The sequence below is a fragment of the Crocodylus siamensis genome, chromosome 11 (genome assembly GCF_052110815.1).
Source record: "Crocodylus siamensis isolate JL-2025a chromosome 11, ASM5211081v1, whole genome shotgun sequence".
Classification (NCBI taxonomy): Eukaryota; Metazoa; Chordata; order Crocodylia; family Crocodylidae; genus Crocodylus; species Crocodylus siamensis.
This window is the reverse complement of record NC_143405.1, coordinates 16,684,088-16,709,937: the sequence shown is the minus strand read 5'-3', so window position 1 is coordinate 16,709,937 and position 25,850 is coordinate 16,684,088. Positions and strand designations below refer to the sequence as shown.

At 46.3% G+C, this 25,850-nt stretch overlaps 1 protein-coding gene across 3 annotated transcripts in view; it reads left to right on the top strand.

Moving 5' to 3' along the window:
* The window catches only part of LOC149855494 (dual specificity testis-specific protein kinase 1-like), a 59,690-nt gene extending 35,370 nt beyond the window's left edge, over positions 1 to 24,320 (top strand). For all 3 annotated transcript variants that reach the window (XM_090022526.1, XM_090022523.1, XM_090022525.1), the window contains 8 exons: positions 484 to 683; positions 6,631 to 6,752; positions 6,917 to 6,965; positions 8,472 to 8,621; positions 11,956 to 12,129; positions 13,499 to 13,582; positions 15,342 to 15,428; positions 18,967 to 24,320. In XM_090022526.1, coding sequence (XP_089878652.1) covers positions 495 to 683; positions 6,631 to 6,752; positions 6,917 to 6,965; positions 8,472 to 8,621; positions 11,956 to 12,129; positions 13,499 to 13,582; positions 15,342 to 15,428; positions 18,967 to 19,068 — 957 coding nt within the window. In that variant the 5' untranslated portion in view covers positions 484 to 494 and the 3' untranslated portion in view covers positions 19,069 to 24,320. The remainder of the gene's footprint in view (positions 1 to 483; positions 684 to 6,630; positions 6,753 to 6,916; positions 6,966 to 8,471; positions 8,622 to 11,955; positions 12,130 to 13,498; positions 13,583 to 15,341; positions 15,429 to 18,966) is intronic.
* Positions 24,321 to 25,850: the final 1,530 nt, after the last annotated feature.

Genomic DNA, 25,850 nt, shown 5'->3' with positions numbered 1-25,850 from the left:
GGCTCTCTCCTAAAGTTGATCATGACCAACTAACATGAGGCAAAATGGAATTAACCTCTGCCTGCACTCCTAGCTGATACGATGTCCAAAATCTCATCTAGCTTACGATGAAAACCTTGTTGTTGGTGTATTGGCCAGCTCATTTTAACTATTTCATTTAAATGGATAGTGTGGGTGAGGCAATACCAAATTTCAACAAGCTGGCTAACATACAACAAGGGACACCCCTCTTAGTTTTCATTGCACCAGTATAGCATGTAGAAGAGGTGACATGCTGTGACCTGCACTAGATTCATTAGCCAATAGGTTAACGTCGTGCATGTAATCCTAATCTACATCGTAGAGCCAAAGATGACCATTGCACTGGCTCGGTGCAAGGCCCAAAAGGACCTGTACCCTGAATCCATCACAGATCCTTGTTCTTTCTGTCAGTTCTACTGCTGTTGTCACCCTCAGCTCATTGCAGGATGTGATTTGTTTCAGCTGCCATCTCCATGATGTGTGAGACCGGCCTGCTCTCCCCGGAGCCCTCCAGCCCCACGCAGTATTATGGAGAGTCTTCTGATACCTACTACCATGTTGACCGTTGGCAGAAACTCCGCACGGCTGTCAGGAAGCTGGAATTCTGGGAGAACTTCAATGCTGAGCTGATAGGTAGCGGCTTCTTCTCCAAGGTGTATAAGGTAAAGTGACAACAAGAGTATGGTGTGCTACAAGATGCCCTGGGTGATGGGTGGCACTCAGCTTGCAGGTTATGGCAGAAACGTGTTGGGATGACAGACCTACACATGTTTAACTCCTCTTCCCAGCCTATTTCTTGTTAAGAATCTTCCCACCACGTTGTTTTCCAGATCCTTGTCTCTCCCACTTCATTTTCTGAGAGAGGGCTTGGGGTGGGGCAGGAGAGGAAACCCTTTATTTGATCCCATTCTCCTCTCTTCAGAGAAGCCTGGAGGGGATTTCTCTGATTTATGGCAAGGATCTTTCACTTGACACTTAGAACTGGAAGTCAGGAGTATGATCCCTGGCTCTGGTATTGACTCAGTAGATGACACTGAACAAATCACCTCCCCGTCTTCACATTGATTTCTCCATTGTGAGGAGGCCTAGCTCAAAATCACCAGTCTTTGTCAGAATTTGGGAGGGCCATCATTTTCCCTGGGTAATGGGAGGCACTGGCCTGGAAGGTATTTATCCTGTGTGCATATTTTATTGTTGAAAATAAGGCAAAGCACAAAGTGAAAAAAGAATCTAAAATTAAATCCCACATGGTTCCCAGAATAGCAGCCTCCCACTCCCCTGGGAAGCACCAGCCCATGTGCTTTTCTCTTGCTGCATGCCCACAGTGTATTAGTCTGGTCCACATAGTATTATCGGAGAGCTGAAAAGCCTATAGGGCTGCTGTTCTGTGGGGTATTTCTCTCTCTTGCTCTGAGGGTAGAAATCCTGGACCTTGCAGGGGGCTTACCCTTATTGCTTAACAACATGCCAGACAATCACGACTGTGTTCTGCAGTGGGGATGCTCTGAATGACTCTGCATCAGGCATTGTTGAGGTGGGAGGCAGCTGAAAGCCATCTCTGTCCAAATCCAGATTCCAGGGTGTTGCTTGCCAGTTATCATCTGTGCCCACTGTAGCAAGCTGCTTAGAGTATCTCACACATGGAGTATGAAGTACACTTGGCCATGGGTCACATGTAAATTAATGCTTAGGTCTGTGGATAAGAACTATACCTCTTGCCTTTCGGCCACAGTGCCACAGACCTTTCATATTAGCTACCTTGGAAAAGTAGTGTTTTCTGATGGTAAATGGGGCTCAAGCCTTTGTCTGCCATTCAGACATCTGGTAGGAGTGGTCTAGGTAGACCCGATCCCGTCTCAGGGTAGGGGGTTGGACAAGGTGACCTCTTGAGGTCCCTCCCTGCCCTATATTCGTATGATTTAGCTGCTTCTTTCCCACTCTCAATGTTACATGCTAGTCAAAGGTCCCTCCATATGAGTTTTTAGGTTGTTGGTTTTTTTGCAGTAACCTTCCAGAATACTGCACCTAAGGCAGTTTTGTTATGGCTGTGTCATGTACAGGAAATAGAAACAAACCATGCATATGACTTAGCAGGGTTTGGGTACTTACAGTGGTCATTCTTAGGAACAAGATCATGACTTCTGGTTTTCTCCATACCAACATAAGAGGTTACCACCAGACAAATAACTGGACATGCACATTGCACAGCCATTTGGGGCAAGACCCTCAGCCGGGGCAAATTAGTGTTGCTCTGTTGAAGCCATGACATTTAGCACTAGTGGGCGATTTTACCCTGGGAGCATATAAAAGGGGTCAGTATATTGGAAACACCACTGTGTATTGACTTCTTAAAGTGCTGACTTAACCTTCTTGTACCCTTGTCACTGTTGAATCCATGCAGACTTCTGACAGAGAGAGAGCGGGCAACGTGCTACACATGCCTTCACCTCCACCTCACTTCTCACAGCAGTCTTTGTGAATAATTGCTTATCTCCACCTATATGGAGAGCCTAGTGCCGTTCTCTCTCCCTCCCTCCCTCCCTTTCTTTTCTTTAGCGAATTGCCGTAGTAACAGTTGCTGCTTCTGTTGCCCGTGACATTTCCATTCTGTCCTGCTGCTGAATGAGATTCCAGCAGTAGGCAGGTCAGAGACAGAGTTTGAATGAAAATACAATAACTCTTAAGCAGAAGTATAAAAAAAAATAAAGGTTGAATGAGATGCCTTGGGTCAAAGATTTGGAACAGAGGAGGATGGGGCATTGTTATTGTCCTTTACCAGGACTTGACATTTGACTGGAGACTCTGGTGTGACTGTTACTAGGCACCCTGATGGCTTGCTCGCAATCCTTTTGAGTCCGGTAGGCTCCTTTGGATCCAGTGTCCCTTTGCTCCAGCATTCATTCCTGCTGGTCTTGCTTGTAAGCACTATTGAAGATAATGCTTTGAAGTTCTTTGCTGGTAGCTGCTCTCCTTCAAAGCACTTTATGCACAAAAGGCTGCATTTCTGACATTGGCACTGAATTGGCACTCTGGCTTTTGTTTGCTGTTGTTTATGCCCACAAGCAAGTAGTTTTACATGCAGCTTGGCTAGAGAGGAAGGATTGACTTGGCTTTCAGCAAAAGACCAAGTGTGAAAAGGTCCGACTTCCATTCCAGGTCCTGCTAGTAACTTCCTATGCGATGTTGGGGCTGGGTACTTTCCCTCTCAGTTTCCCTATACCTGATGTGAGGATGTTGAAACATAATACCATCTCAGAACAAGTGTGAGGCTTATATGTGGACAGTTACCTATGGTCATAGGTTACTTTGAATTCCTGTGGTGATGGAAGATGCCAACGAAAGGTGAAGATCCTTGCTAGTCTTGGTCTTAAGTATCACTGAAGATAAGACTTTGAACTCCTTCAGCTCCTGTTACCACAGGAACTCAAAGAGCACATACACTAATTGAATCAATCTCACAAATTCTTGTCAAGCCTTTGCTTTTTGATGGGCAATTTAAACTTCACTTTTCTACCCCTGCTGTCTCCTACCACAAGCTCTGTCTTCACCCGTCAACTCAAATCCAGGAATATGCAAAGCCCTGAACACACCTCTCCACTCCTCTGATCCTTGGGCCCATTCAAGGTGAACTGATCCCTGGCATAACTTAGGGCAGTTGCTGCTCTAAGTTGTCTGGCTAAAATCAATCCCTAGGGACTGCTCTTTTGAAAATAGGTTGCTGAGTGCTGTGTGCTTCAGCTCCCCAAAAAATGCCCCTTTGCTGAGGGACAGGGGGTTGGGAGAAGGCTAGAGCTCTCTGTGCTGGCTTTGCACCACCTGGGGACTCCCCTACCTCAGAAGGACCCAGGAAGTCTGGCTAGGGCAACTCTGTATTCCCTTCTCATCTGGCCCATAGTATTAATAATATTTTGATGTGTTCAACCTTGAACTTGAGTTCTCTGCTCAAATCCAGGGTGAAGTCTTGATGGGAGATCTGTTGATCTCAGGCTAATGACTCGATAGGACCCGTCTTTTGCTGTACCCTAATCATGTGTGTGACGGGAGCAGCCAGCAAAATAAAAGGGGCAGGAAAGCTGTGTCACTGAGCAGTTAAGCAGCCCGATGAAGAGCCAGATTTGACTGGAGCAAGGCAGGCCAAGCTGTGAAATTGCCTCATGACCTTTGTTACAGTGCCAGAGCCAACTCAGCTTAGGAGGAGGAGGAGGAGGAAATGAATTAAAAATGAATAACATTGCAAATGGCACCAGCTTATTAAGCACTACATCGCAATCCTGACAGCACAACCTTTCTGCATAATCAGGGGCGCTGTGGTGAAACTTAATCCCCAGTGATTTACCCCGGGTCAGCAGTCTTGAAAGGCTGCTTTGCAATTTTGCACCTGACTGAGTGGCGTTATACAGGTCTGTAGGACTAGTAGGTTGGTGGCCACAATGAGTGTGGTCTAGCCCAGGGGCAATTGGGAGGAAGAAGGCTGAGATCGCTTTGCATCCCAGATGAGGTGTGCTGGGCAAATATGCTGAGCTGGCATGGGAAATAATTGATGTCCTTGTTGATTTTTTTTTTTTTTTTTTTTTTTTAACCTGAATTTGCATAAGATGTCCATGTGCTTCTGTCAGCTACATTTCTCAGCTTTCTTGTTCTGTGTCCTCTCTCTCAGGTCACACAAACCTCCTGGACAAACTGACCATACTGGACTATATATATTTTTTCTGTCTTTTTGATGTACCAAGTGTATATTACATATGGACCCAAATTATAACCCCAGAGTGCTGCAGAACTGTGGCTGTAAATCCGATCTCTTTCTTTTATAATTTAAGAAAAAAATTTTTTTTTTTATCTCCCCTCTGGAGCTACTGATACTTATTTATAGCTCTGGAGTTCTTGCTTAAGCAATTTTTTTACTTTGGCTTGAGGATTTCTTCTGTTTTCATCAACTGTTCTCTGGCACTTTGTGCTTCACTGGTTCAGAAAGGCAGAATGTATTTCACATCTGCATTTGTGGAACCCATTGCAGAAATCATTGCAGAGTTTGTGAACACCACCAAAGCCCAGCTCGTTGGTCAGGTCTGTATGGATTCTAGCTGAGTTTGGAAACTCCAGTCCTAAATTTTCAGGCTGTGTCATGGAGCGCTCAGGGAGTCCTGAAATGCAAGTTTTGTCCCAAATTTGCCAAAATTGGTTGACTTCTCTCCCCCTCCCTCACCCTAAATGACCACATGGTATCAGGCAGCATCTGGCTACAGCTACCTAAAGACAGAGCTAATTAACTGGGCATGCTGCTGCATGAATGCAGTTGTACTGCTTTTTGAATTACAAGCAGTATAGCTATGTGTACCCTGCTCTGTGCCTGGGCCTAATTAGCTTTGCTGAAGGCAGTGTAGTGAAGCCTATAGTGCTGTACTGTCATGTAAAGTGACTACATGATACTGTTTCTGGTTTGAGAGCTCTATATGGGGCCTTGGATCTGTGGACTGACCTGGATTTCGGCTTCCCCATATTGGTTGCCTTAAGGCTAAGACTTCTGGCAGAGATCTCAGAGCAAATACACCCCAGAGCCCTGTGGAAGCTCATGGCAAAGTTTTTCAGAACCTCCAGCTATAGACACCAGGAAACTCATGGTGGCATTTACACCGAAGTGCAGAGACAAGATTGTTGCTGTGACCGGCCCTGGATAGAGGATCAGGTTGTGTTCTCCTGTGGGGGAAGCAGAGGTTAACAGTGCCCCCAAGGCTAATTTCTCTTGTGGCTCTATTTATAATTGCATAGGCCGCCAAGGTTCTTTGAGTAGATGTGATATCTTTTATTAGACCAAGAGAGAGGTTGGAAAAATATTCTTAGCAAGCTTTTGTGCACAATCACCCTTCTCCAGGCATAGGGAGACTCCCCATGCCTGAAGAAGGGTGATTGCGCCTGAAAGCTTGCTAAGAACTCTTTTCCAACTGCTCAGTTGATCTAATAAAAGAGATCACATCTACTCAGAGAACCTTCCCTGCCTACGTCCTTAGACCAACATGGCCACAACCAAAAACCGTATTTATAATTAGCATTTATAGTGTTTATAAAACCAGTTCAGTTCCAGCTGCTGTTATGTGAGTCTCTGTTCTCTTCATTTGCTTGTGGTAACCTTATCTGTCAAGTAACTCAAGTCATGATGTTCTGGAGCATTAAACCTTGCCATTGTGCCAGTTCATACCAGGTTGAAACTCTCTTGTCCTTTTAAGCAAATGACAAAAAGGACATAGAGTTAAACACCAGACCACGGTTTGCTCTGATAGCACTAGCGATGAGGTCAAGAGACAGAGCTAGGCTGTACCAGGTGACTTCCTCCCTCTAAAAATCATCTTGATTAAAAGTAAATAAAGAAGGTGACAATGCCCTGCAGTATGGCCTGCAATCCAGGCCAGGATTTAAGGAGATATTGGTGGGAACACAAGACAGTTCAGTCTTGGAACTGAAGACCAAGAGAGAATCACAGGCTCTGTCTGCATCCCTCAGTCTCAATAAAGCCTTTAGGTTTGTTGCAGTCAATCCCTGTCTTTACCACTGGGGTCCTACAGGTCCCTGCTAAAATGGCTTGTTTAGACCTCGCCTCTTCCTCCCTTGCTCTAGGTGACTCAGAATGCCACCTGCAAAGTGATGGTGGTGAAAATCTACAAGAATGATGTGGACCAGGAGGTGATCGTGCGTGAGATCAGCCTTCTGCAGAAGCTTTCACACCCAAACATTGTCAGGTGGGTGACTTCCCAGTGGGGCAGCGACCAGGAAGGAGGGCATTGAGCTCAAAGTCAGTGGAGCTGGGCCACACCCTGCCCACAGTTTGACTCTGCCTCTGTCTCTACTGAAGTTTTGTGCTATGGGAAGAAATCTAACACATGTTTTTTGTCTTGCCTCTTAGGTACCTTGGGATATGTGTGAAGGACGACAAGCTGTACCCAATTTTGGAGGTAAGGTTGCTTGCTTCTGTGTTCAGAGGGCAGTCAGGGGCATGAACTTTTACACTGATGTTAACCAAAAGGGAAGTAGCCAAATAAGGCAAGTGATATACTGAAACATTATGGCTCTTTGTTCCTTTCTAGTGGCTGAAGCACTTGGGCCTGCTACTTAGAGCTAGTTTTTAATTCCAGTAAGAGAAGTTCATGCTCTTAGATCTTGAAACTCTTGGTTCTGTCCCCATAGATGAAAGGTGTTGCTTACGGGTTGAATAAAATGCTTTCTTTGCAGCAAAAGCATAAAGTGGCATTTTATTATAAAATGCAAACAATTTGTCATCCCTCACACAATTATGGGACCTCATCCTATGCAGTTGCTATCAGCTAGAGTTTGCATTTGTTTTAATGGATGTCTTGTTTGAATCAAGGGTGCAGGATCAGGCTAGGATCCAAATAAAGTCTTTAAAAAAAACCAGTGTCTTAGGCTAGAACCACACAGACAAAGAGCCGGAAAAGGACAAGAAGGTAACTGGAATGGATTGAAGGTAGCGAATATTGCATGGGCTGAGGAGTCAGTTAGTGAGGCAGAAAGACTTAGGAGTTACAGAGAGAAAGCCCTGGCAACAGTGTTAATACAATCATAAAGCATACAGTTGGGGGCATTTCAAGGGTCATGGCAATGTTGTATAATGTACAGAGCACTGGGCTGGGATGTGGGAGCAATGATTTTTTTTTCTGGCTCTGCCACTGACTTGACAGGTGACCTTGTCTGAGTCGCTTCACTTTTTCTTGCCTCATTTACTCGATCTGTAACATGGGGATAATGAGATGAATGCCTTGGCAAGGCATATTTGGGATCTGTGGGAAAGCTGTGTATAAAGCAGATTCTGAAAAGGGAACCCTTTATGCAGTATTCAACAGCAGTAATCCTCAGACAGCACTGAGAGCCTGTGGAAGAGAAGCCCTAGCAATGCTATAGATCTTGAACCAGTCCCATTAGCAAAGCTGGGAGAAGAAATGCTGAGCAGCGGCACATTCAGTGGGGCTCCTAACCCTACACTGATATTCATCCACTTAGTATTAAGTAAGAAAAATGGCAAGAAAGCTTCTGCCAATGTGTGTCCCCACACGTTTCCCTGAAGTTCACTGTGGCATAGCAAGCGAAAAGATCCTTCACTGGGTGTGGGATGCTGGCATTCGAGGGGTTAATTTGATACTGTACGTAATACTTCCAGATATGCTGCTGTTAACCTGGCACTGCACAGTGATGATTTGCCTAAACTTCAATAACCATGTTGGCCTTGGTTATTCCCTTTTTTCATGGAGATGTTTGTTTGGTGTACACAGCACAGCGGTGCCCTGGTCTTGCTTGGGGCTGTTGCAGTATAAACACTGATCTTGAGAGAGGGCTCACAGATTCAGCACATTTCTGTTTGGGAAATGCTTGACTTTCATCAAAAATGTCCATAAGCCTTCACAGCCCAGCCCATGGAACTTCCCTTTTTTTGTCTCTGTTGGCAGTACGTTAACGGCGGGTGTCTGGAAGAGCTCCTGGCCAGCAAGGAAATCACTCTCACCTGGAAGGAGAAGGTAGACTTGGCTTCAGACATCACACGAGGGATGATCTACCTGCACTCCAAGAACATCTACCACCGGGATCTCAACTCCAAGGTAGACTGTGTGCAGAGAGTGACTTCTGCTACCCTTGTGCTGAGGACTAGGCCTGGACTCCACTGTAGTCTCTCCAGGTTCCTGTGGGGGTTAAAGTGATGTCTAGGCCTCTGCAAATGGCTGAATTCTCTCTAGTGACATCCTGGAGCACTTATGGAAGCTTTCTTGCTGAACTCTATAATTATGGTGCATCATGTTTTTTACCAAGCAGGAGACATAGAGGGAGCTAAAAATGTATTTCTCAAAATGTGGTTGCACTAAGAAAAGCCACTCAGTAGAAATGTATGTGCCAGGATTCCACATTCCTTTTTCTTCCGTCATTGCAAGAGGAACTGTGTGCAAGTTACAAATCAAAACCAGATTTATTCCTCTAACCACCAGCACAGCAACAAAAAACCAAAGCGAGCAGTTGATAATAAGATGGGGAGGGAGATGGACTGGGCCATCATGTTTGCTTTCTGAGCACTTTCTGTGCTTTATGTATTTATTGTGGCCTGTCCACTGGGGCTTTGTCCGCCTCTAGAGGGTGGACCACACAGCTGTCAATGAGCCAGCAGTAGCTGTGGGAGTAGGGACAGGCCTTCTAGTTTTGTTCTTTTTCAGATCCATTGGTTCCCAGGTCCAGTTTCCCACTCCACGTAGGTGTTACATTACATCATTTATTGCACTAATAACAAAGGACATTTATAGACATGCTCTTGGAGCCGCTTTAATTAAAGTGCCCGGAGCATCACACGTATTGGCATCCCTGAGCTGAAAAATGGTGACAGAGAAGCTTTAACTAAAGCTTTTTGAACAAGCTGTAGCTAAAGTTTCCCCACCACCATTTTTCAGTGCAGGGATGCTGATACATGTGACACTGGAATCTGCTGGACTGCTGTAACTACCACGCTCCAGCAGACTTGATTAATCGAGTCTGCTTCGATGCATTGTAATTACAGTGCATCATAGCAGCCATGCTACACATGTATAGGCACCCACTGACTCTGGTTTTGGAAGCAGGCTGAGAATTTTGGCCCAAAGCAGAAGAGAATCTTCCTTGTTTCTCTTGCAGCTGCACTGGTCTTGCAGTACCAAGGCCTGGAAAGTTTTTCTTTACTTCCTTGCAGATGCTGCTTATCTGATATAATGGGAGCACTTCTGGACAGTGCCACTCTTCAGTCCTTTTCCTACTTATAACCCATACTTCTAATTTAAAACGGTTCAATCTGCAGTGGTGGTTATGAAACACTAGGGGTTATGAAACACTGCAAGGTTTTTCATGGTGCAATGAAGCTCTAACCCTGGCAAACCTGTCAGATCAAGTACTTAGAGCTAAACCTAGCCCTAGTATAAATCCATTGAAGTTAGTAAGGATATTTTTGGCATGAATTTGGTCCTAAGTGGAACCACACTTGGCAGGCTCAGTAGATATGGATGGATCTACATCTTGAATGTCCTGTTTTCCCCTAGAGGTGCTCCTGCAGTTTACAGCGGTTCTTGTTTAGTCTTAGGGTTAAGGATAATAATAGGAGCCAGGGGCTCTGGCTTCTTTTTAGGTCTCTCACCTGTTGTGTGATTTCACACAAGTTGCTTCTTTCTCTGTGCTCCTTTCTTCCTCATCTACAGAATGGGGATTATGATCCTTGGTGCTGTCCTGGGGCAGGTAGATCCCGATGCTCCTTCAATCTAATATCTGCAGAGTGCTTTGAGTTCCTTTGCTGGAGAGCTTGAGAAGCATGAACTTTAAGCATTATTTTGAGGCACCTTGGCAGGAGGGAGGGGAGTCTCCAGGTTCCTCTTGTGCTTCTCCTATTTGGCGAGCCAGTAGATTGTTTTATTCTCCAGGGTTGTCATGACAGTCTGTCACCTGAGCAGCTGTACTTAAATAACCGTCTCTAGTTTTGAATGAATCCGCTTTACCTGTCAGCCTCTGGGCACCTTAAAATGGGACACACTAGGAAAGTTTTGTAGAATTCCAGACATTGACCTTGGTGCAACATCAAACCTCCCCTTGATATCGGTGGAAGCAAGACCATTGTGGACAGATAATAATCCTTGAGCTATCTTGGGCTAAAGTTGATGTCAGTGGTGCTGTGCACATTCACTTTGTAGATTTATGCGAGGGGAGATGCATCAGTTTACATTACTTGAGGATCTGGCTACTACCTTATATCTGTTAGAGTCAAATAACCCTTCACCCTGTATTGAAACAACCCCTGCGAACCTTTGCAGTAGATGCCAGGTACATACCTGTTGCTGTGTCGTGACTCCTTCATTGATATTCCATAGCCTTCTCTGTGGAAACGTGAAGTATTGATGGAGTAGGGATGTGATGAAGTCAGCCAAGCATCACAGCCCTAAGAATCATCAGTACAGGAAGCTGACACAGCTTCGTTATCCCCACAGCTGCTTGCTCAATTCAATCACAAGCATCAAAATGCAAACATCGTTGGAGAACAAAGTGCTTTGATAGGACTATGGCTTTCCCTCCGTTTCACTGGATGTTATAGGACATCAGTAGTTGCCCATGGATTGATCCTGATGTCCTGTTAGCACCTTGTAAAATCAGAACCACCCTGAATGTGCCACCGAACAGTGAGTGCATATTACTGAATTTCACTGCACATGAAGTGCCTCTGTCTCTGCAGTTTGGCCCAAATGCACATTCTTCCCTCCTATCTCCCAGTGACTGTTCCCAGCAATGACAGCCCAGAATGTGGAAGGAGGGGAGGAGAAATAGGCTTGAAGTCCACGCAATCCAGTCATCTTAAGCAGATTTTCCTTGTTTGCTCTTTTTAAACCTGCCTCATTCAGCCAACCGCACAGAGGGAAATCCTACAGAATTTGACAGGACTTTTCTAGAAATTGAAGAAACCTTTATACAAATTATTCTAGAAGGTTGGTGGGTATAGGCTTTAATAGAAAATTGTTTCCTTTCCTTGAGATTGTATTCTGTAGTTGGAATATATTTTTCTCTGCTTCTGTGATATGATCCAAACAATCCCATAGAAATGTTCTGACTTGTTGTTAAGTTCTATAGGACTCTGTGAAGGGAGTGCTTTGCAGTTTAGGACAACCAAAACCAGGCAAACTGGCCACCTGGATATGTTTTGCTGAACCTCCCAAACTCATTGGTGCCTATTGACACTTGCTAATGTGTAGCCCGTCTCTGCTATGGAAGAACATGGAGCATATTTAGCATAAGACTGAGATTTACTTGTGAAGGTTTAGGGATGGGTTACTGTAGGCTGAAACTGGTATGGACCTGTGGAAGAGTGTTCTTTGGGGAAGGTGGAAAGTTGGCTCTGCTTTTTCTCTGCATGGGAATCTCACACTGAAGGGCTCATTTCAGAACTGCCTCATTCGAGTGACACAACGGGGCCGGGAAGCCTTGGTGACTGATTTTGGCCTGGCTCGGGAAGTAGTGGAGCTGCCTGTGAAGGACCCAGAGAGGAAGCTGTCTCTTGTGGGCTCTGCCTTCTGGATGGCACCTGAAATGCTGCGAGGGGAGCCCTATGACAGGAAGGTATGGTACTGATTCCTCCCTGGTCTCCAACACAAGTACTAAGGTTAGCTTTTCTTCCTGTTGGTGGGTCATTGCCACGACTGTGCTTATGAATTGCAGGGCCAAGTGGCCCCAGCAGAATCAGACTAACATCCATGGGGACGCAGTCTGATCCCTCACCAAAGCCTGTGTGAGTTAGTTGAGCTTAGTCTGTGTATCTGTGGCCTGAAGTTTTGCCCAGTAAAGTCCTTTTCAGACTCAAAAAGTGCTGATGTTTGACTAGCCTAGTTAAATCATTACTAGTTAGAGGGACAGATCCTGCTTGCTTAGGAGAACAGGACTGTGAATTTCTGATGATGAAAACATGTGAGCACTGGTTAGTGGCCACAAACCCATGCAAGTACTTCAGTCACTTCACTCGCCACTGAAATGTAGCCAGTGTGGTGAGAAAACAGTTGCCACTATAAAGATGACAGCGACATCAAACAATCCTGTTTAATGTCCCACAGAGTTTGGTCCTTGGGCCGGTGTTATTTATTATCTTCATCAGCGATTTAGATGAGGGTGTGGTGAGCACCCTCTCCAAGTTCACGGATGACACCAAATTATGGGGCAAAGTGAATACACCAGAGGGCTGGGAGCAGATACAGGCCGACCTGGACAGGTTAGATCAATGGGCGGAACGTAATTGGATGCAATTCAACAAAGATAAAAGTAAGGTACTCCACCTAGGAAGGAGGAATCCCCAGCACACCTACAGGTTGGGGGATGTCCTCCTCACCAGCGCAGAGGCTGAGAGAGATCTTGGAGTCATAGCTGACTCCAAGATGAACATGAGCCGGCAGTGTAACAAGGCCATCAACAAAGCCAGTTGCACCTTGTCGTGTATTGGCAGATGCATGACCAACAGATCGAGGGAGGTGATGCTCCCCTCTATGCAGCATTTGGAGTACTGTGTCCAGTTTTGGGTGCCGCACTTCAAGAGGGGCACAGAGGATCTGGAAAGGGTTCAGAGGAGGGCCACCCACATGATTAGTGGTCTCCATGAAAGACCCTACAAGTAGAGATTGAGAGATCTGGATCTCTTCAGGCTATACAAAAGATGGCTGAGGGGTGACCTTGTAGCCACCTATAAATTTATCAGGGGAGGACAACAGGGAATTGGGGTTGCACTGTTTACCAGAGCGCCCCAGGGAGTAACTAGGAATAATGGGTGCAAACTAGTGGGGAGTAGATTTAGGTTAGACATTAGGAAGAATTTTTTTACAATAAGGGAGGCCAGAGTCTGGAATGGGCTTCCAGGAGAGGTGGTGCTATCACCTAACTTGGAGGTCTTCAAGAGGAGGCTTGACAATCCTGCCTCTCTCTCTCTCTCTGATCCCTTCCACAGGTGGACGTGTTCTCGTTTGGCATAGTCCTGTGTGAAATACTGGGCAGAATTCCAGCTGATCCTGAAGTGCTTCCCAGGACTCAGGTAATTATTACTGGAGCCAGGCTTGACCGGTGTTTCATGTAGGCTTTGGAGATAATAGGTGGAGGCCACTGGCTTTTTCAACTCTGGAGAGCACGGACTTGAATCCTGAAGACATAGTACCATTATGTGGCTGCACATACTTGTACTTGATCAGGTGTATGAGCCCACACAGACGCATGCACTAAAAGGATCAGGCTTATACTCAAAACAGGTGGAACAGTTTCTAACAAAACTGCTTTTCATTGGAAAATAGTTTAGCAGAAATCCAACTTTTTTGCAGGGAAAAACATTGGCTTTAATTAAACTTAAATCCATTTCTCTGATGTGATGTTTTGAACCCCAGAATTTTCATTTTCAGGAACTCAATTCAGAGCACTTCCTTTTGAATTACCATTTTGATTTTTAAGCTCAAATGTCAATTTGAAATGAAAAATTTAAGTGGTTTCATTGTACGTTGACATTTTTTATTAAAATGTCATGTTTCAGTCAGCAAACATCAACTTCTTTGCTTCAGCCTGAGGAAAAGGAGGCTGAGAAGGGACCTGGCAGGAGCTCACCGCTACACTAGGGGAGTACATCAAGGGCTTGGCGAGCAACTGTTCACCAGGGCAGCCTTAGGGAAAACCATGGCCACAAACTCCTGCAATACCACTTCAGGTTCAACATTAGGAAACGTTCTTCACAGTTAGGATGTCCAGACTGTGGAATAAGCTCCCTGCAGAGGTGGTGCAATTGCCTACCCTGCAGATCTTCAAGAGGAGACTGGATGGTCACCTTGCTGGGGTCACCTGACCGCCAGTTGTCTTTCCTGCCTGGTGCAGGGGGCTGGACGTGATGATTTTCCATGGTCCCTTTCAGCCGAAACCTTCCCCAAGTTCAGGGCTTACTGTTTCACTATTTGGTTTTTGGGGGTTTTCTGGTGGGTTTGTTTTTTTTAATTTTGACGTTTCATCCCAATTCATGACAAAGTCAAATACCAAAATATTGGAATTTCTCTGCGAAGCAAAGAACTCGACATTGTCTTAGACCAGGCTGAGACTAATCTCTATCTGTTTTTACCAAGTGAGAGAAACATTATACCAGAGACTCCAGAATGTGGTGTCTCAAGGGAAGGAGGAGTAGTTACTCAAACACTGGATCTAACTCAGGGATTTGCCCAGGGCAGACAAGAAGTTTGGGGCAGAGCAAGGAATCTACCCTGAGTCACCCAGGTCCTCAGCTGATACCACAAACACTGGACCATACTTCCCTGAGGCAATGCATTGTCCAGGGGTGGAAGCAGGACTAGAAATGGGGACTCTACATCTTCTAGTTCTGTTACTGATTTATCTGTCTCCCTTTAGCATTTCTAAAGTGTCTTCTGCTTCAGTTTTTCTGGGCATCTCTGCAGAGTCATTATGATGGCTATTCTGGAATGGATGGGAGTCTTAATCAATGAATACTTAAGTGCTCTGAGATCCCCTGAGGAGGGCAAACCATTAGTCAAGGAGTTGATGTGCATCATACCTCCGGCTTCTCACATCCAGCGTCCATGTTTGTAGCATTTTGGTTTTGGTAACTGGGAGCTGCCTCTAAAAGGATTGCTTTGTGGTGAAAATTGAAACTCAGCCTGAGCTGAATTATTCTGAGGATTTGCAAATTCCTTTCACACTTTCTGCTACAAGTGGAAAGCTCCAGCTGACAGCGCACCCCGTCATGACCACCTTCCCACTGCCAGGGCTGTTACTGACCCAGAATCCCTTTCACTCTTCTCCCTCAGGATTATGGCTTAGATGTTGCTGCCTTCCAAGAAATGATCAGCGAATGCCCCAAGCGGGTTGTGGACCTAGCTGCTAGCTGCTGCCGGGTACGTCTCTCCCCTGGTTTCCTTTCTGTCAGTGGCACAAGAACCCAAATTGCACAGCAAGCCCAGTGGGGACTGAACCTACTGCCTTTACCATTTTAGTTAGAGGAGTGACTCCAGTCTCATGAACCAGTGGTAGGCTTTTATCTCCTGAGTAGGTTAGCCATCAGCAAGGGATGGTGTAGCTTGTGTGTTACAACTGCATAATAATAAGAAAACTTGAGGGAAGTGGACAAAACAGCTCCATAGTTTAGACCAGTGGTCGCCAACCAGTGGATCGCGATGCAGCGGTAGATCTCGGAGCCTCTTGCAGTCGATCCAAGGCTGGGGTGGGGGGCTGAGTGCTTGCATGCATGCACATGTGCACCCCAGCCCAGCAGGTTTGTCCATGGGGGAGGAAAGGGGCGCGGGCTAGATTGAGGCCCCTGTGATGAAGGACAGTGTCGCAGAGGCAGGAGCAGGGGTAAGTTGAGTGGGGCCCCAGCTGGGTGGGACTTACTTGCTGGGGAGGTGCGCCCCCAAATAATTTTTTCTTCCTCTGCCTCGATCTACCCCTGCTCCTTCCCACCCCGCAGACTTACTTGGTGGGTGGGATGGCAGCACACAGTAGATTTTGGGTTGCTTTTAGATGCCAAAGGTGATTTTCTACTTAAAGGTTGGAGACCACTGGTTTAGACCAGTGGGAGTCATTGTTTGTTTTACCCTCTGCATTAGGTATTTCCCTAAAAGTCTTGCAGGGATAGTTAATGTAGGAATGTACGTTTTCCAAGAAATGCAGTGACTTGGACCCACAGCAGAAAGATAAAATGGCCGTTGGATTACACAGATGACATAGTGCGGGTACAAGAACAGCAGAGTTACAAATGGAGAGAAACAAATGACACGGCCTCGAGCATGCAGTCTCTAAGTTTTTCTTCCATCCTCCAGGACTCCTTTGTCACGTCACAACATATTTATGCTCTTTTTTTTTTTTTTTTTAAAGCAGCACAAAGCAAAGGTGTTGCTTGGAGCTTTATAAGACAAGCTGGAAATAAAGCAAAGACTTACTCAAGTTAATCACAGCAAGGAAGGAACAAAGGCAGTTACTCATCCAGGCAGAGAGCAGAGAAGTTCTATGATTATACTGCACCTAATTAGCTAGGAACTCAGAAGTAGCATGTTAAAATGAGCTTCAGCAACAGTCTTAATGATGTGTGAATAACATATTCCTGAATCAAAGAGATGAATCAGAAAGGGCAGCCAGCTAACATTCATGTGCCTTCAGCTCCTGACTCTCTAAGGCAGCTCTGACACCAGGAGTTGATAATGAATCAGATCATGTGGAGAGCAGATCTGTGCTACAAAAATGGAGGAAATGTTAGAAATTTTGCCCTTGACATAATGGGAGATATCTCCCTGGACATCTCTAACTTGATAATATAAAATACTTACAGGGACCTGGTTTACCTGGTAGAGCTGTGTGAAGCTTCAGTCCCTGATTTGATTCAGTGGAGATTCGGCCTGATTTGGTGGTTGAATATCTGAATCTGAATTGAATCAGAGGACCCTTTAATCTCTCTGAATCAATTTGGAACCCTCCCAATTGATTTGGAGAGATTCGGACAGATTCAGCGATTTGGACGTGGATATAGCTTTAACTGATTTTTCTACATACTTCTAGGTAGCAGGCGGCTTGTGAGTGCTGCGATACTGGGGCAGATGCAGCGTCCCACAGGGATGCGGGGGGCCCCCAGCCCACTCGGCAGCAGACCCAGAAGTGGACCACGTTGGGTCCCTTGGGGCAGCCTGGGCCATGGCATATGCGGCCACTCCCACTGGCCTAGCCCTGCTGCGTGTCCAGGGGCAGAGTGGTGGACAGATTCCCTTCCCTGGCACTCCCAGGGGCAGCAGGTCCTTCTGGCTGGCAGGCAGGGGGGACCAGGGATCAGGATTAGGATCACAAGGTAGTGACAGCGCAAGGCCAGGGCCCGGGGCAGAGCCATAATCTGCTCCCTGCATGTCCCTGTGCTGGTTTTGCAGGCAGGGACCTGTGGGCATCAGATCGCAGCTCTGCCACGGTTCTGGCCCCATGCTGTCACTGCCCTGTGATCTCAATCCCAGTCCTGGCCCTGGCTCTCACCTGCCAATCCTGCTTCTGCTTTCTGCCTGCCCACATCCCCATTCCTGCCACTTGGCCCACAAAGGGGCCACTTAGGGAGGTTTGGTGATCTGTTAGGGAGGGAGAAAGGGGTGCGGTGCTGAACTGGCCCAGAACAACTGACTAAGGCTAGGGACAGACATTACACATAAACCGGGTTAAGTGATCAGAAACTGGTTTAAACCTGTAATAAAGCAGGCATTCAGTGCACATAAACTAGTTTGAAAATGGCTGAAACTGGTTTGCGGTAAACCTGGTGGAATGTAGTATCAGACTTAACTGATTTGGTCAAACTGATTTATGCAATGTCTGTCCCAGACCACTTCCTGGTTTAAGTTAAATCAGAGACCCCCGCCCCTCTGCTCTCTAGTATCATCAGACACTGCCCTCCCCACCCCACCGGCAAACCCTGCGGCTCACAGCTGGTGTTTGGCAGCCACAGCCGCACCTCCATGGCTTTCCTGTAGCTAGACAGAGATGGGGTTAATTCCTCCCTTAGTCCAGCTTGCCTGCAGCCAGGGAGGGGATTAATTCCACAGTGGTCCTGGAGTGGGGGAGAGAGGCAAGCTAGTCCCCTGCGTGCAGATCCGAGACCAGAGCTAAGACCTTCAGGACCAGACTGAGAGGTTGGAAGTGTTGGCAAAGACCTGACAAATCCTCACATATATGTGCTGGAGATGGAGTTAAGGGAAGTTGCAGACAGCTTCTGGCTGGAAGTTGTAGACCAAAGAATGCAGATAGCTACATTTACATTATAAAGCAGAACCTGTAAAACCTAAACAAAGCCTTTTTGAATGCCTGGTTGTAAGGAGACACTCTGCCCTCAGGATTAGTAAGACTTCTGCAAGGCTTTCTCTTGTCTTCCTGTTTCACATTTTAAGTTAGACTAAGTTGTATATGCTGTGTTTTACTGGCCTGTATCTTAGCTTAGGTGAAGATTTTTCTGGTCGTTCCCTGTTGTATGCTTTGCAAATTGCTGTGTTCAATACATGCTTGCTTCAGAGAGAGGACTTTTTTCCCATCCCCACTCCTCAGTCCGGCAGCAGCTGTCCCTCCAAGGACAGGTTAGAACACTGCACAAGGTGAAATGGATGAGCGGGAGGCAGGGTACAGGGAGGTTTGGTCTTGCATTCATGTGACACTGATGTGAGATTGCTAATGTCTTGCAAGCAATGGAGCAGCTGTCTGGGGATGGGGGTGGAGGCTGGGGTAGTGGTGAAGGGCAGTGCATCACACTAAACCTAGCTTGCCCCCCACAAGTAGCTTCACTCTCAGTCCTGCTAAAGCTCTGTGCCCTGTATGAGCTCATCTAGCTCTGGGAGAGCCACTGTTTCATCTTCATTGTGTCCCATCCCATCAGGATATTTGATTCATCCTCTCCCTTCTTCCCACTCCCCCTTTCAGGTGGAAGCATTCAAGAGGCCATCTTTCTCTGAACTCCTAGATGAGCTGGAAGATGTAGCAGAGAGCCTGGAGCCCAAGAAGGACAATCAGCTGTCTGGATGATGTCCCAGGCTCTTCTGAGACCTGGCAGAGTCAGACTCAAACTGTAAATTACCTGTACATCCAATATTTGCAAGGGCAGAAAGAGAGCAAGGGTGAAAGAGCAAAGCAATGCAATGGTATTTATTTAACTGCATTCTCATTCTCTGGATTCTCACATTGAAAATGTGGTTTAAAAAAATGCAAAGGGACAGGTTTCCTGGGGTATTTTTTTTTTCTAGATGAGGTTTTTAACAAACAATTCAGACTTTTAAGTATTTAGTTGTTTTTTTTTAAAGGAGGAAGTACTAACTTTTGTTGTAAATATGGGAGAGAGATTTCAGGTTGTGACCTTGGAGGGGTGGTGAATGCCTAAATTTCAGTGAAGACATCTTCTGAAGTCCATGAAGAGGAGTGGTGTTCCCCCACCTCTTTCCCAACATCCAGCCCTTGTCTCATTCTTCCAGCCTCTGGCTCAGCTGTCTCTGGAGGCTGTGGGAAAAGGCACCGTTTAACAGAGAGGGGCCGTATGGCAGAATACAAGCCAAAAAAGTCGCCTTACAGCACAAAGCCTTAAAACACTTGTCCAGTAGCCTTGTAAGGAGAATATACATTCCATTATGTCTCTGGTCATGCGTCCTCCTTAAAGCACCAGCAAATATCCAGCTCTCCCAGTGTTCCCCAGCACCCCTACTGCCTCTGCCAGGGGATTTTGGGAGGTTTGGAGGACCCCAGCGGGCTGAGGATGGAGTTAAATTTGCCTGTTTGTGGGACATACCACTGCAACAGGGAGATTTGCCTTAAAATGATAAGACATTACCTTACAAACTAATCTAGACCCTCAGAGACACTCCATCAGAAGGACTTGTGTGTTAGATACATGCCTGAACTGGCAGAGCTGCTCTGTTTGGTACAGGAGTGCTGTATTATTAATTTTTATTTATCAGGCAGCTGTCTGGGTTTCTTGCCCTGAGTCTCTCTCTCTCTCTCTCTCTCTCTCACTTACTCAATACTCAAATAATGTGTCTGTCCCAGTCCCCCCCAACCCTCCACTCCCCTCCCCATGCAGACATAATAACAAGCACTAGGATGAGTGTGGTGGAGGTCCCCTGTCAGTGATGAGTAGGGGCATGATATGGACCAGTCTCACATCCCATCCTTTGCTTGGCAGGTAATACTGACCATTTCTTCCCAGGAAAGGCCCTACAAGATTTGTGCTGGGGACAGGACATGATGTCCTTTGCACTGAAGTTGTAGCACATTAAGCTGTGGGCCTCAAGATGAGACAGAAGGAGGTTTCTATCAGAGATGCATCTGGTGTTTTTAGTGAGGCTGGCAGCTCTGCTGTCTATTGGCTTAGGATCAGTTTCAGACCTGAGCTCCTTGAGTAGGGGGTTGGACTAGGGACTAACTCTGCTTCTAGGATTCTTTGATGAACTCTACCAATGAAATCCTGTCATCGGTCTTGGGCAAGACCCAGCATCTAATTGTGATCTATAAACTCTTCTGAGGACCATTCCCCAAAAAAGGTTCAGTCAGTTTATGTACCAATGTTATCTGGCATCCATATTGTCCACATGAGAGTGACGGGGACAGTGCAGTGCTGGAGACAGCCTGGATCCCTAGGAAAGACAAACAGCTCTCTGGCTGATGCCCCAGGGTCTCCTGAGCCCCAGCAGTCAGACTCAAACTGTAAATTATCTGTACATCTAACATGGTGGAACTGCAGCCCAATGGCTGCCTGGGTGGATTCTGTTGATGCATTAGTCAGGGTTGATGGTGCCATGGCTAGAGTTCAGTGACTTCTCCATCTGGAGCAGGAGGGCGTCTTTTACTGAAGGAAGGATTTGCACAGGTTGAACCCTCAAGGCAATATGGGGAAGCCCATGGGATTGCAGGGCTCAGGGGGTGAACAGAGAATGATACCTGTGGTCTTTGGTCACTGCTCCTGGGAGCTGGGAGGCTGGGGGCAGTCTTCTAACCGAGCTGTGCCTGTTCCTTTGTCTGCATAGCAGAGGATGACCCTGACTCACCTTGCAGGGCCACTGGGAGGAGTCTTTAAGCCACAGGTGTACAGGACTTCACAAAAACTAAGGGCTAAGCAGTTTATTTCTCTGTGGGACAGATACTGCCTAAGGTGGTTATAAAGCAGTCATGGAAGCAGTTGGAAGGGGCAGCATGGCCTGTGACAGCAGGGAGTCTACACTGGGGAAGGAGAAAGGAGTGATTAATTGTTAGCAACTTCAAACAAACTTTCCTGTTGTAAAAAAAATCTTGTAAAAGAAAGTGACCCTTGATAAATACAGTCCCTGACTGGGTCTGGTTTTCTTCCAACAGACAGTCAGGTCTTGTTTACCAGCGGCTTCTCACTGGGGCCAGACCCATAGCTGGTATCAATGAGTGTATTTCCACAGACATGAATGGAGCTCTATTACTTTCATCTAATGGAAGCTCTTGCCCACAGACTGAGTTCTCTGGAGCAAGGAAGGCCTGTCTGTATGACAAGTATTTATACAGTGCTCAGCACAGCGGTGCCTCCATCCCGGTTGGAGCCCTTCGGCGCCGCTCTCGTGTCACTGACAGAGCAGGAGGTGGGACCGATGCACACACTGCCATCGTGCGCTGTTCCTTATTCCTTTCACAGGGTTTTTTGACTGTACATTTGGAAACTGTTTATTAACCTGTCCTGATGAGTATTCCTTTCACTCTGGGTATTCTGTGGAGTCTTTGAAGCTGGAACACCCTTTAGAGAGAGACTAGTAGGGGCATGGTGTGGACCAGTCTCACATCCCAGCCTTTGCACTAGTGACTTTCCACATCATGTGAAATATAAGCCCATTTGTGAGAAGAATGAAGTGGAATCTGTGGAAAAGAAGGTCTGTGGTGTCCAGGGACAGATACATCACTGGAAGTGGTTTTGTGCCCTCACTAGGGACTATAAGGAATGTGAAGACTGTATAAAATACACTTAATGTAGCAAACGTGCACCATAACAGTGAATTTACTAGTTTATGTTTCTTGGAAATCATTTGTTGCTTCTCTTGTACTGTTGTCATGCTTCTGTCATCTGCTGATGAGTTTAGACACTAGGGACTTCTTGCTCAAGAGTTAAAATATGCCTGGGAAGAATCTCGGTCCCAGCTGGGTTTCTGTGCTGCAAGCTACAAGGCAGAGAGTCGTGTAGCGGAAAAGCAGCTGGGTGAAAATTGCTTAATTATGCTACCTGGGAGACCATGGCCAGCTTTGCTGATGTCCCTCAACTCGCTCCCCACTCTGGAGTCTCCATACCAGCTGAGTGGAATTTGCTGAAGATTGTATTTCCTGCTTGGCAGTGCAAACAGCATTGATATGCACTGTGTATCTTCAGCAAGAGCCAGGCACTGCCTGCGTCACAGCAAAGTGCAGGGTATTAGAAAGTAAATAACAGGGTTTGCATTTAACTGTTAAAAGGAAAGGCAGTATGAAAGGAACAGGAAAGGAGGAGAACTGCTGAGTTAACCCCCTTCAAATCTGCCAGACAGCTGGGGATGCAGCTCCTAGCATGTCTAGGTCCAAGTGTGATGACAGGAGTGGAACCAAGTCTCAAGGCCCAGCCCTGTATCAATGCATAACTCCCGCTGACATCAGTGGCAGCTGTTGGCTCAGAAAAAGACACAGGGCTATGCCACTACACGCGCAGTGTTCAGTAATATAGGGCCCCATCCAAAGCCCCTTGAAGTCAATGGATGGCAGTTCTTTTGATCCCAGGGGGCTTTGCATCTAGACCATAGACTGAATTTATTACTTTAGCCTAGGCTTCTCTGTCTCTGCAGGGTCTGAAATCTGAGGTTCCTCTGTTGTAAGGTTTTTACAACAGTACAAGTATGAGGGATCCAAATTGGCATAGAAAGCAGGGTCACTGGGTCTAAAGTGGGCATTTGAAATGGTAGGGGACAGAACCTCTACTAGGGGCACAGATTGTTCTAAAAATCAAAATCTTTTAAGAGTAAGGTGCTCAGTTCCAGTCTGGATGGAGTTTGGAGAGCTGTTGACATGTCACCCCATGAAGCTGTTGGGTTCTTTGAGATGCAGCACTAGGACTGAGGCATCTCTGAGATATGAATACACTCAGCTGTCAGCTCGTCTCCTGGAAGCACTTCTTAGGAGCATAAAGAATGGCCGCCCTTTCTACAGCCAGTGAAAGTGCCTGCCTTAGTGCCCAGCCCCCACCCCCAAACCATGAGGCTGCTTCAGGGAGGATGGAGCAGTTATTTCCAACAAGGGCCTGTTCTTCAGGAACTCGCTGCAACTCTCTTCCCCCAGCAGTACAGAACATGGCAAAGAAACCCCAAACCTCACTACATGAAGACAGAAGGTAGCCTAAAAGTGGAGGCTTCAGGGTGATAAACACAAGGGCTGAACGTCCACTGGAAACTTTAAAGTGGATCATAATTGCTACATTCATGAAAACTCTGTCAAACATCTAATAAAAATCATTGGTTGCTTTAAATTGTATTTCTCTAACCAGCAGCATTCTCTGTAAAGGGAATACAGTTAGGGGAATGAAACGGTTAAGGAAGATGTTTCATACGTAGCAGAGGCATCTATTAGTACCTTTGACAGATGGGTGAGAGGATGCACCTAGGTGTATGTGTGGAAGTTGGTCAAGTTACTCAACCAGTCCTATAACCCTGATTGGAGAGAAATGGATGCCAGTCAGGTCCTTTCTAATCACTGGCAGTGGTATCACGGCACCACTGCAGTCCATAGGATTGTTGCCGTTGTCTTCAACAAACCAAGGATTTCTTCATGAGCATTGAAAGAGCTAAAGATAGAGATGACCCAAAGCATACCTACTGTTTCTGACCAGCCCTGAAATGTGAGGAAAGTCTCCTCTTGCTGAGGTCTAGGATCTGTCTCCAGGAATCAGGACTTGGATTCTCTGCCCAAGTTTTGGGGAAAGTCCAGCTGAGTATTTGAAGTTCACAACTTAATGCCTGGACTTTGAGATGCAAAAACCATGATGGTGGAAGACCTGAGCAGCTCTGCCGTTGTTCTCAAGGCTGTGCTATCTCCTCTCAGTCCCAGTTAATCACAGGCTCAGCTCATCTGTTCCCTACCAGCAGCCACCTTCCCCTCGTGCTCTTCTCATTATTGCAATGGATGCCCTGTTCTGCAGAATCTGTTGGGGGCACACATCGCAGTATATGCACCGGGGCTGACAGGCCTGAGTGTTTGTCACATGATGTGTCTTTTTTGTAAAAAAAAAAAAAAAAAAATGTGACCTGGGAATAAAGTGCCACGCTTCTTTCCCACATCAGTCCTAGTATGCATTTTGTTTTGTCCTGGGTCTATTGAGAAGTGTCACTGAACGGCTGCGTGATCCCAGCCTGATGCAGCTAAAACATCTAAATGGCTTCTTCATGCTCTATTTATCCATGTAACGGACATTACAAGCCTTTTGTTAACATACAAGTGCCACGGCGTACGCACTACAGGATGACGGTATTTTCAATTGCTTCCCCAGCTGTTCCCCTCTGCTTGTATTGGTCAACTGCATTTTATTAAATCTCTCCCCCACCTCTCCTTGCTTTGGTTCAGAAGAGATGAACAACACCTGTAACATGCAAAGGGAATCAAATAGGCTATTCCACCCAAGCCAAACCCTCCCATGTCCAAATAGCAAAATGATTTCCCTCCCAAATACATTTGTATTTTGTGCTTTCTGACTCGTACAGAGCAAACAGCTGCATTAATTGCTCTTCAGGGGCAGCCCACTCACAAGCAAATTTGTTGTGCCACAAATTTATGGACTAACTAGGGTCCCCCATATTCAGACAACAGCTCTGTGCGTGTGGACTTTCTTAGGCCCCAGGTCAGAATACCGTGTGCTGAGTGAAGGGCCACAAGGTTTCAGTGCTTGATGCCTCTACACTGTGGATTGAAAGTAACTTATGCCCAGTGGCCAGGGCATTGGAAAGAGGCCTTTGTGCGAATGACAGTTTGGCCCTAAACAACAGAAACCTAAAGCGAAATCCTTAAATTCACTTTAGGGCATGTATACAAGCATTCATATTTTCCAAAGAGCTGAGTGCTCGGCTGCTCCCATGAGCCTCTTATTTCAGAAAATCTTGTCATCCATATACTGGTCCTAGTGAATTCAATGGGAGTTGTCTGTTGACTTCAGCAGGTCTAGGGTTTGGCCGTGGCTGTCTTAAGTTCAGCTGTTGCAGTTGTTGGTGAAACCCTTGGGAAGCAGTACTTGTTTAAATCACCACATTGATGACACAGGTTGGGTAAAACTGCTCCAGAGAGGAACTTGGGTGAATTTGGTTCATGCTCAGACCAGGATGGCATATTTAATATATAAACAGGAAGACCCTAGAGATAGGGACCCAGCACAGCTCAACATAAAGGGACAGCCCTCTGTAGCTGTCCTGGAGCAGGCCCATACTACTCTCTGCTAGTCGGGCAGAAGGATCACAAATACACACCCACCCAGGAGGTTCACAGGCTCACTCATAAACTGGGTCCCAGCATTTTTCAGTGGCTTTTTTTGGGAGGGACAAAGCCTACGATCAGTTTGCAGCTTCCAGGTCAGGTCACTTGAGTTGAAGGAGGCGTCCCTACTGACAGAAGCCCAGCATGAATTGCGAAGGCAGCCCCCCCCCACCCCCTTTAAGTTCTTCAGTGAGCATCCAGAAGCATTCTTCTCCCTCTGCCTTCCACAGCTTAATTGCCCATCATTTGCATTGAGAGAATGGTTACAGAAGTTTCAAAGGGCTTTTTTTTTGTTTGCTTCTTAGTTACTCCTTTCCAGCACATTA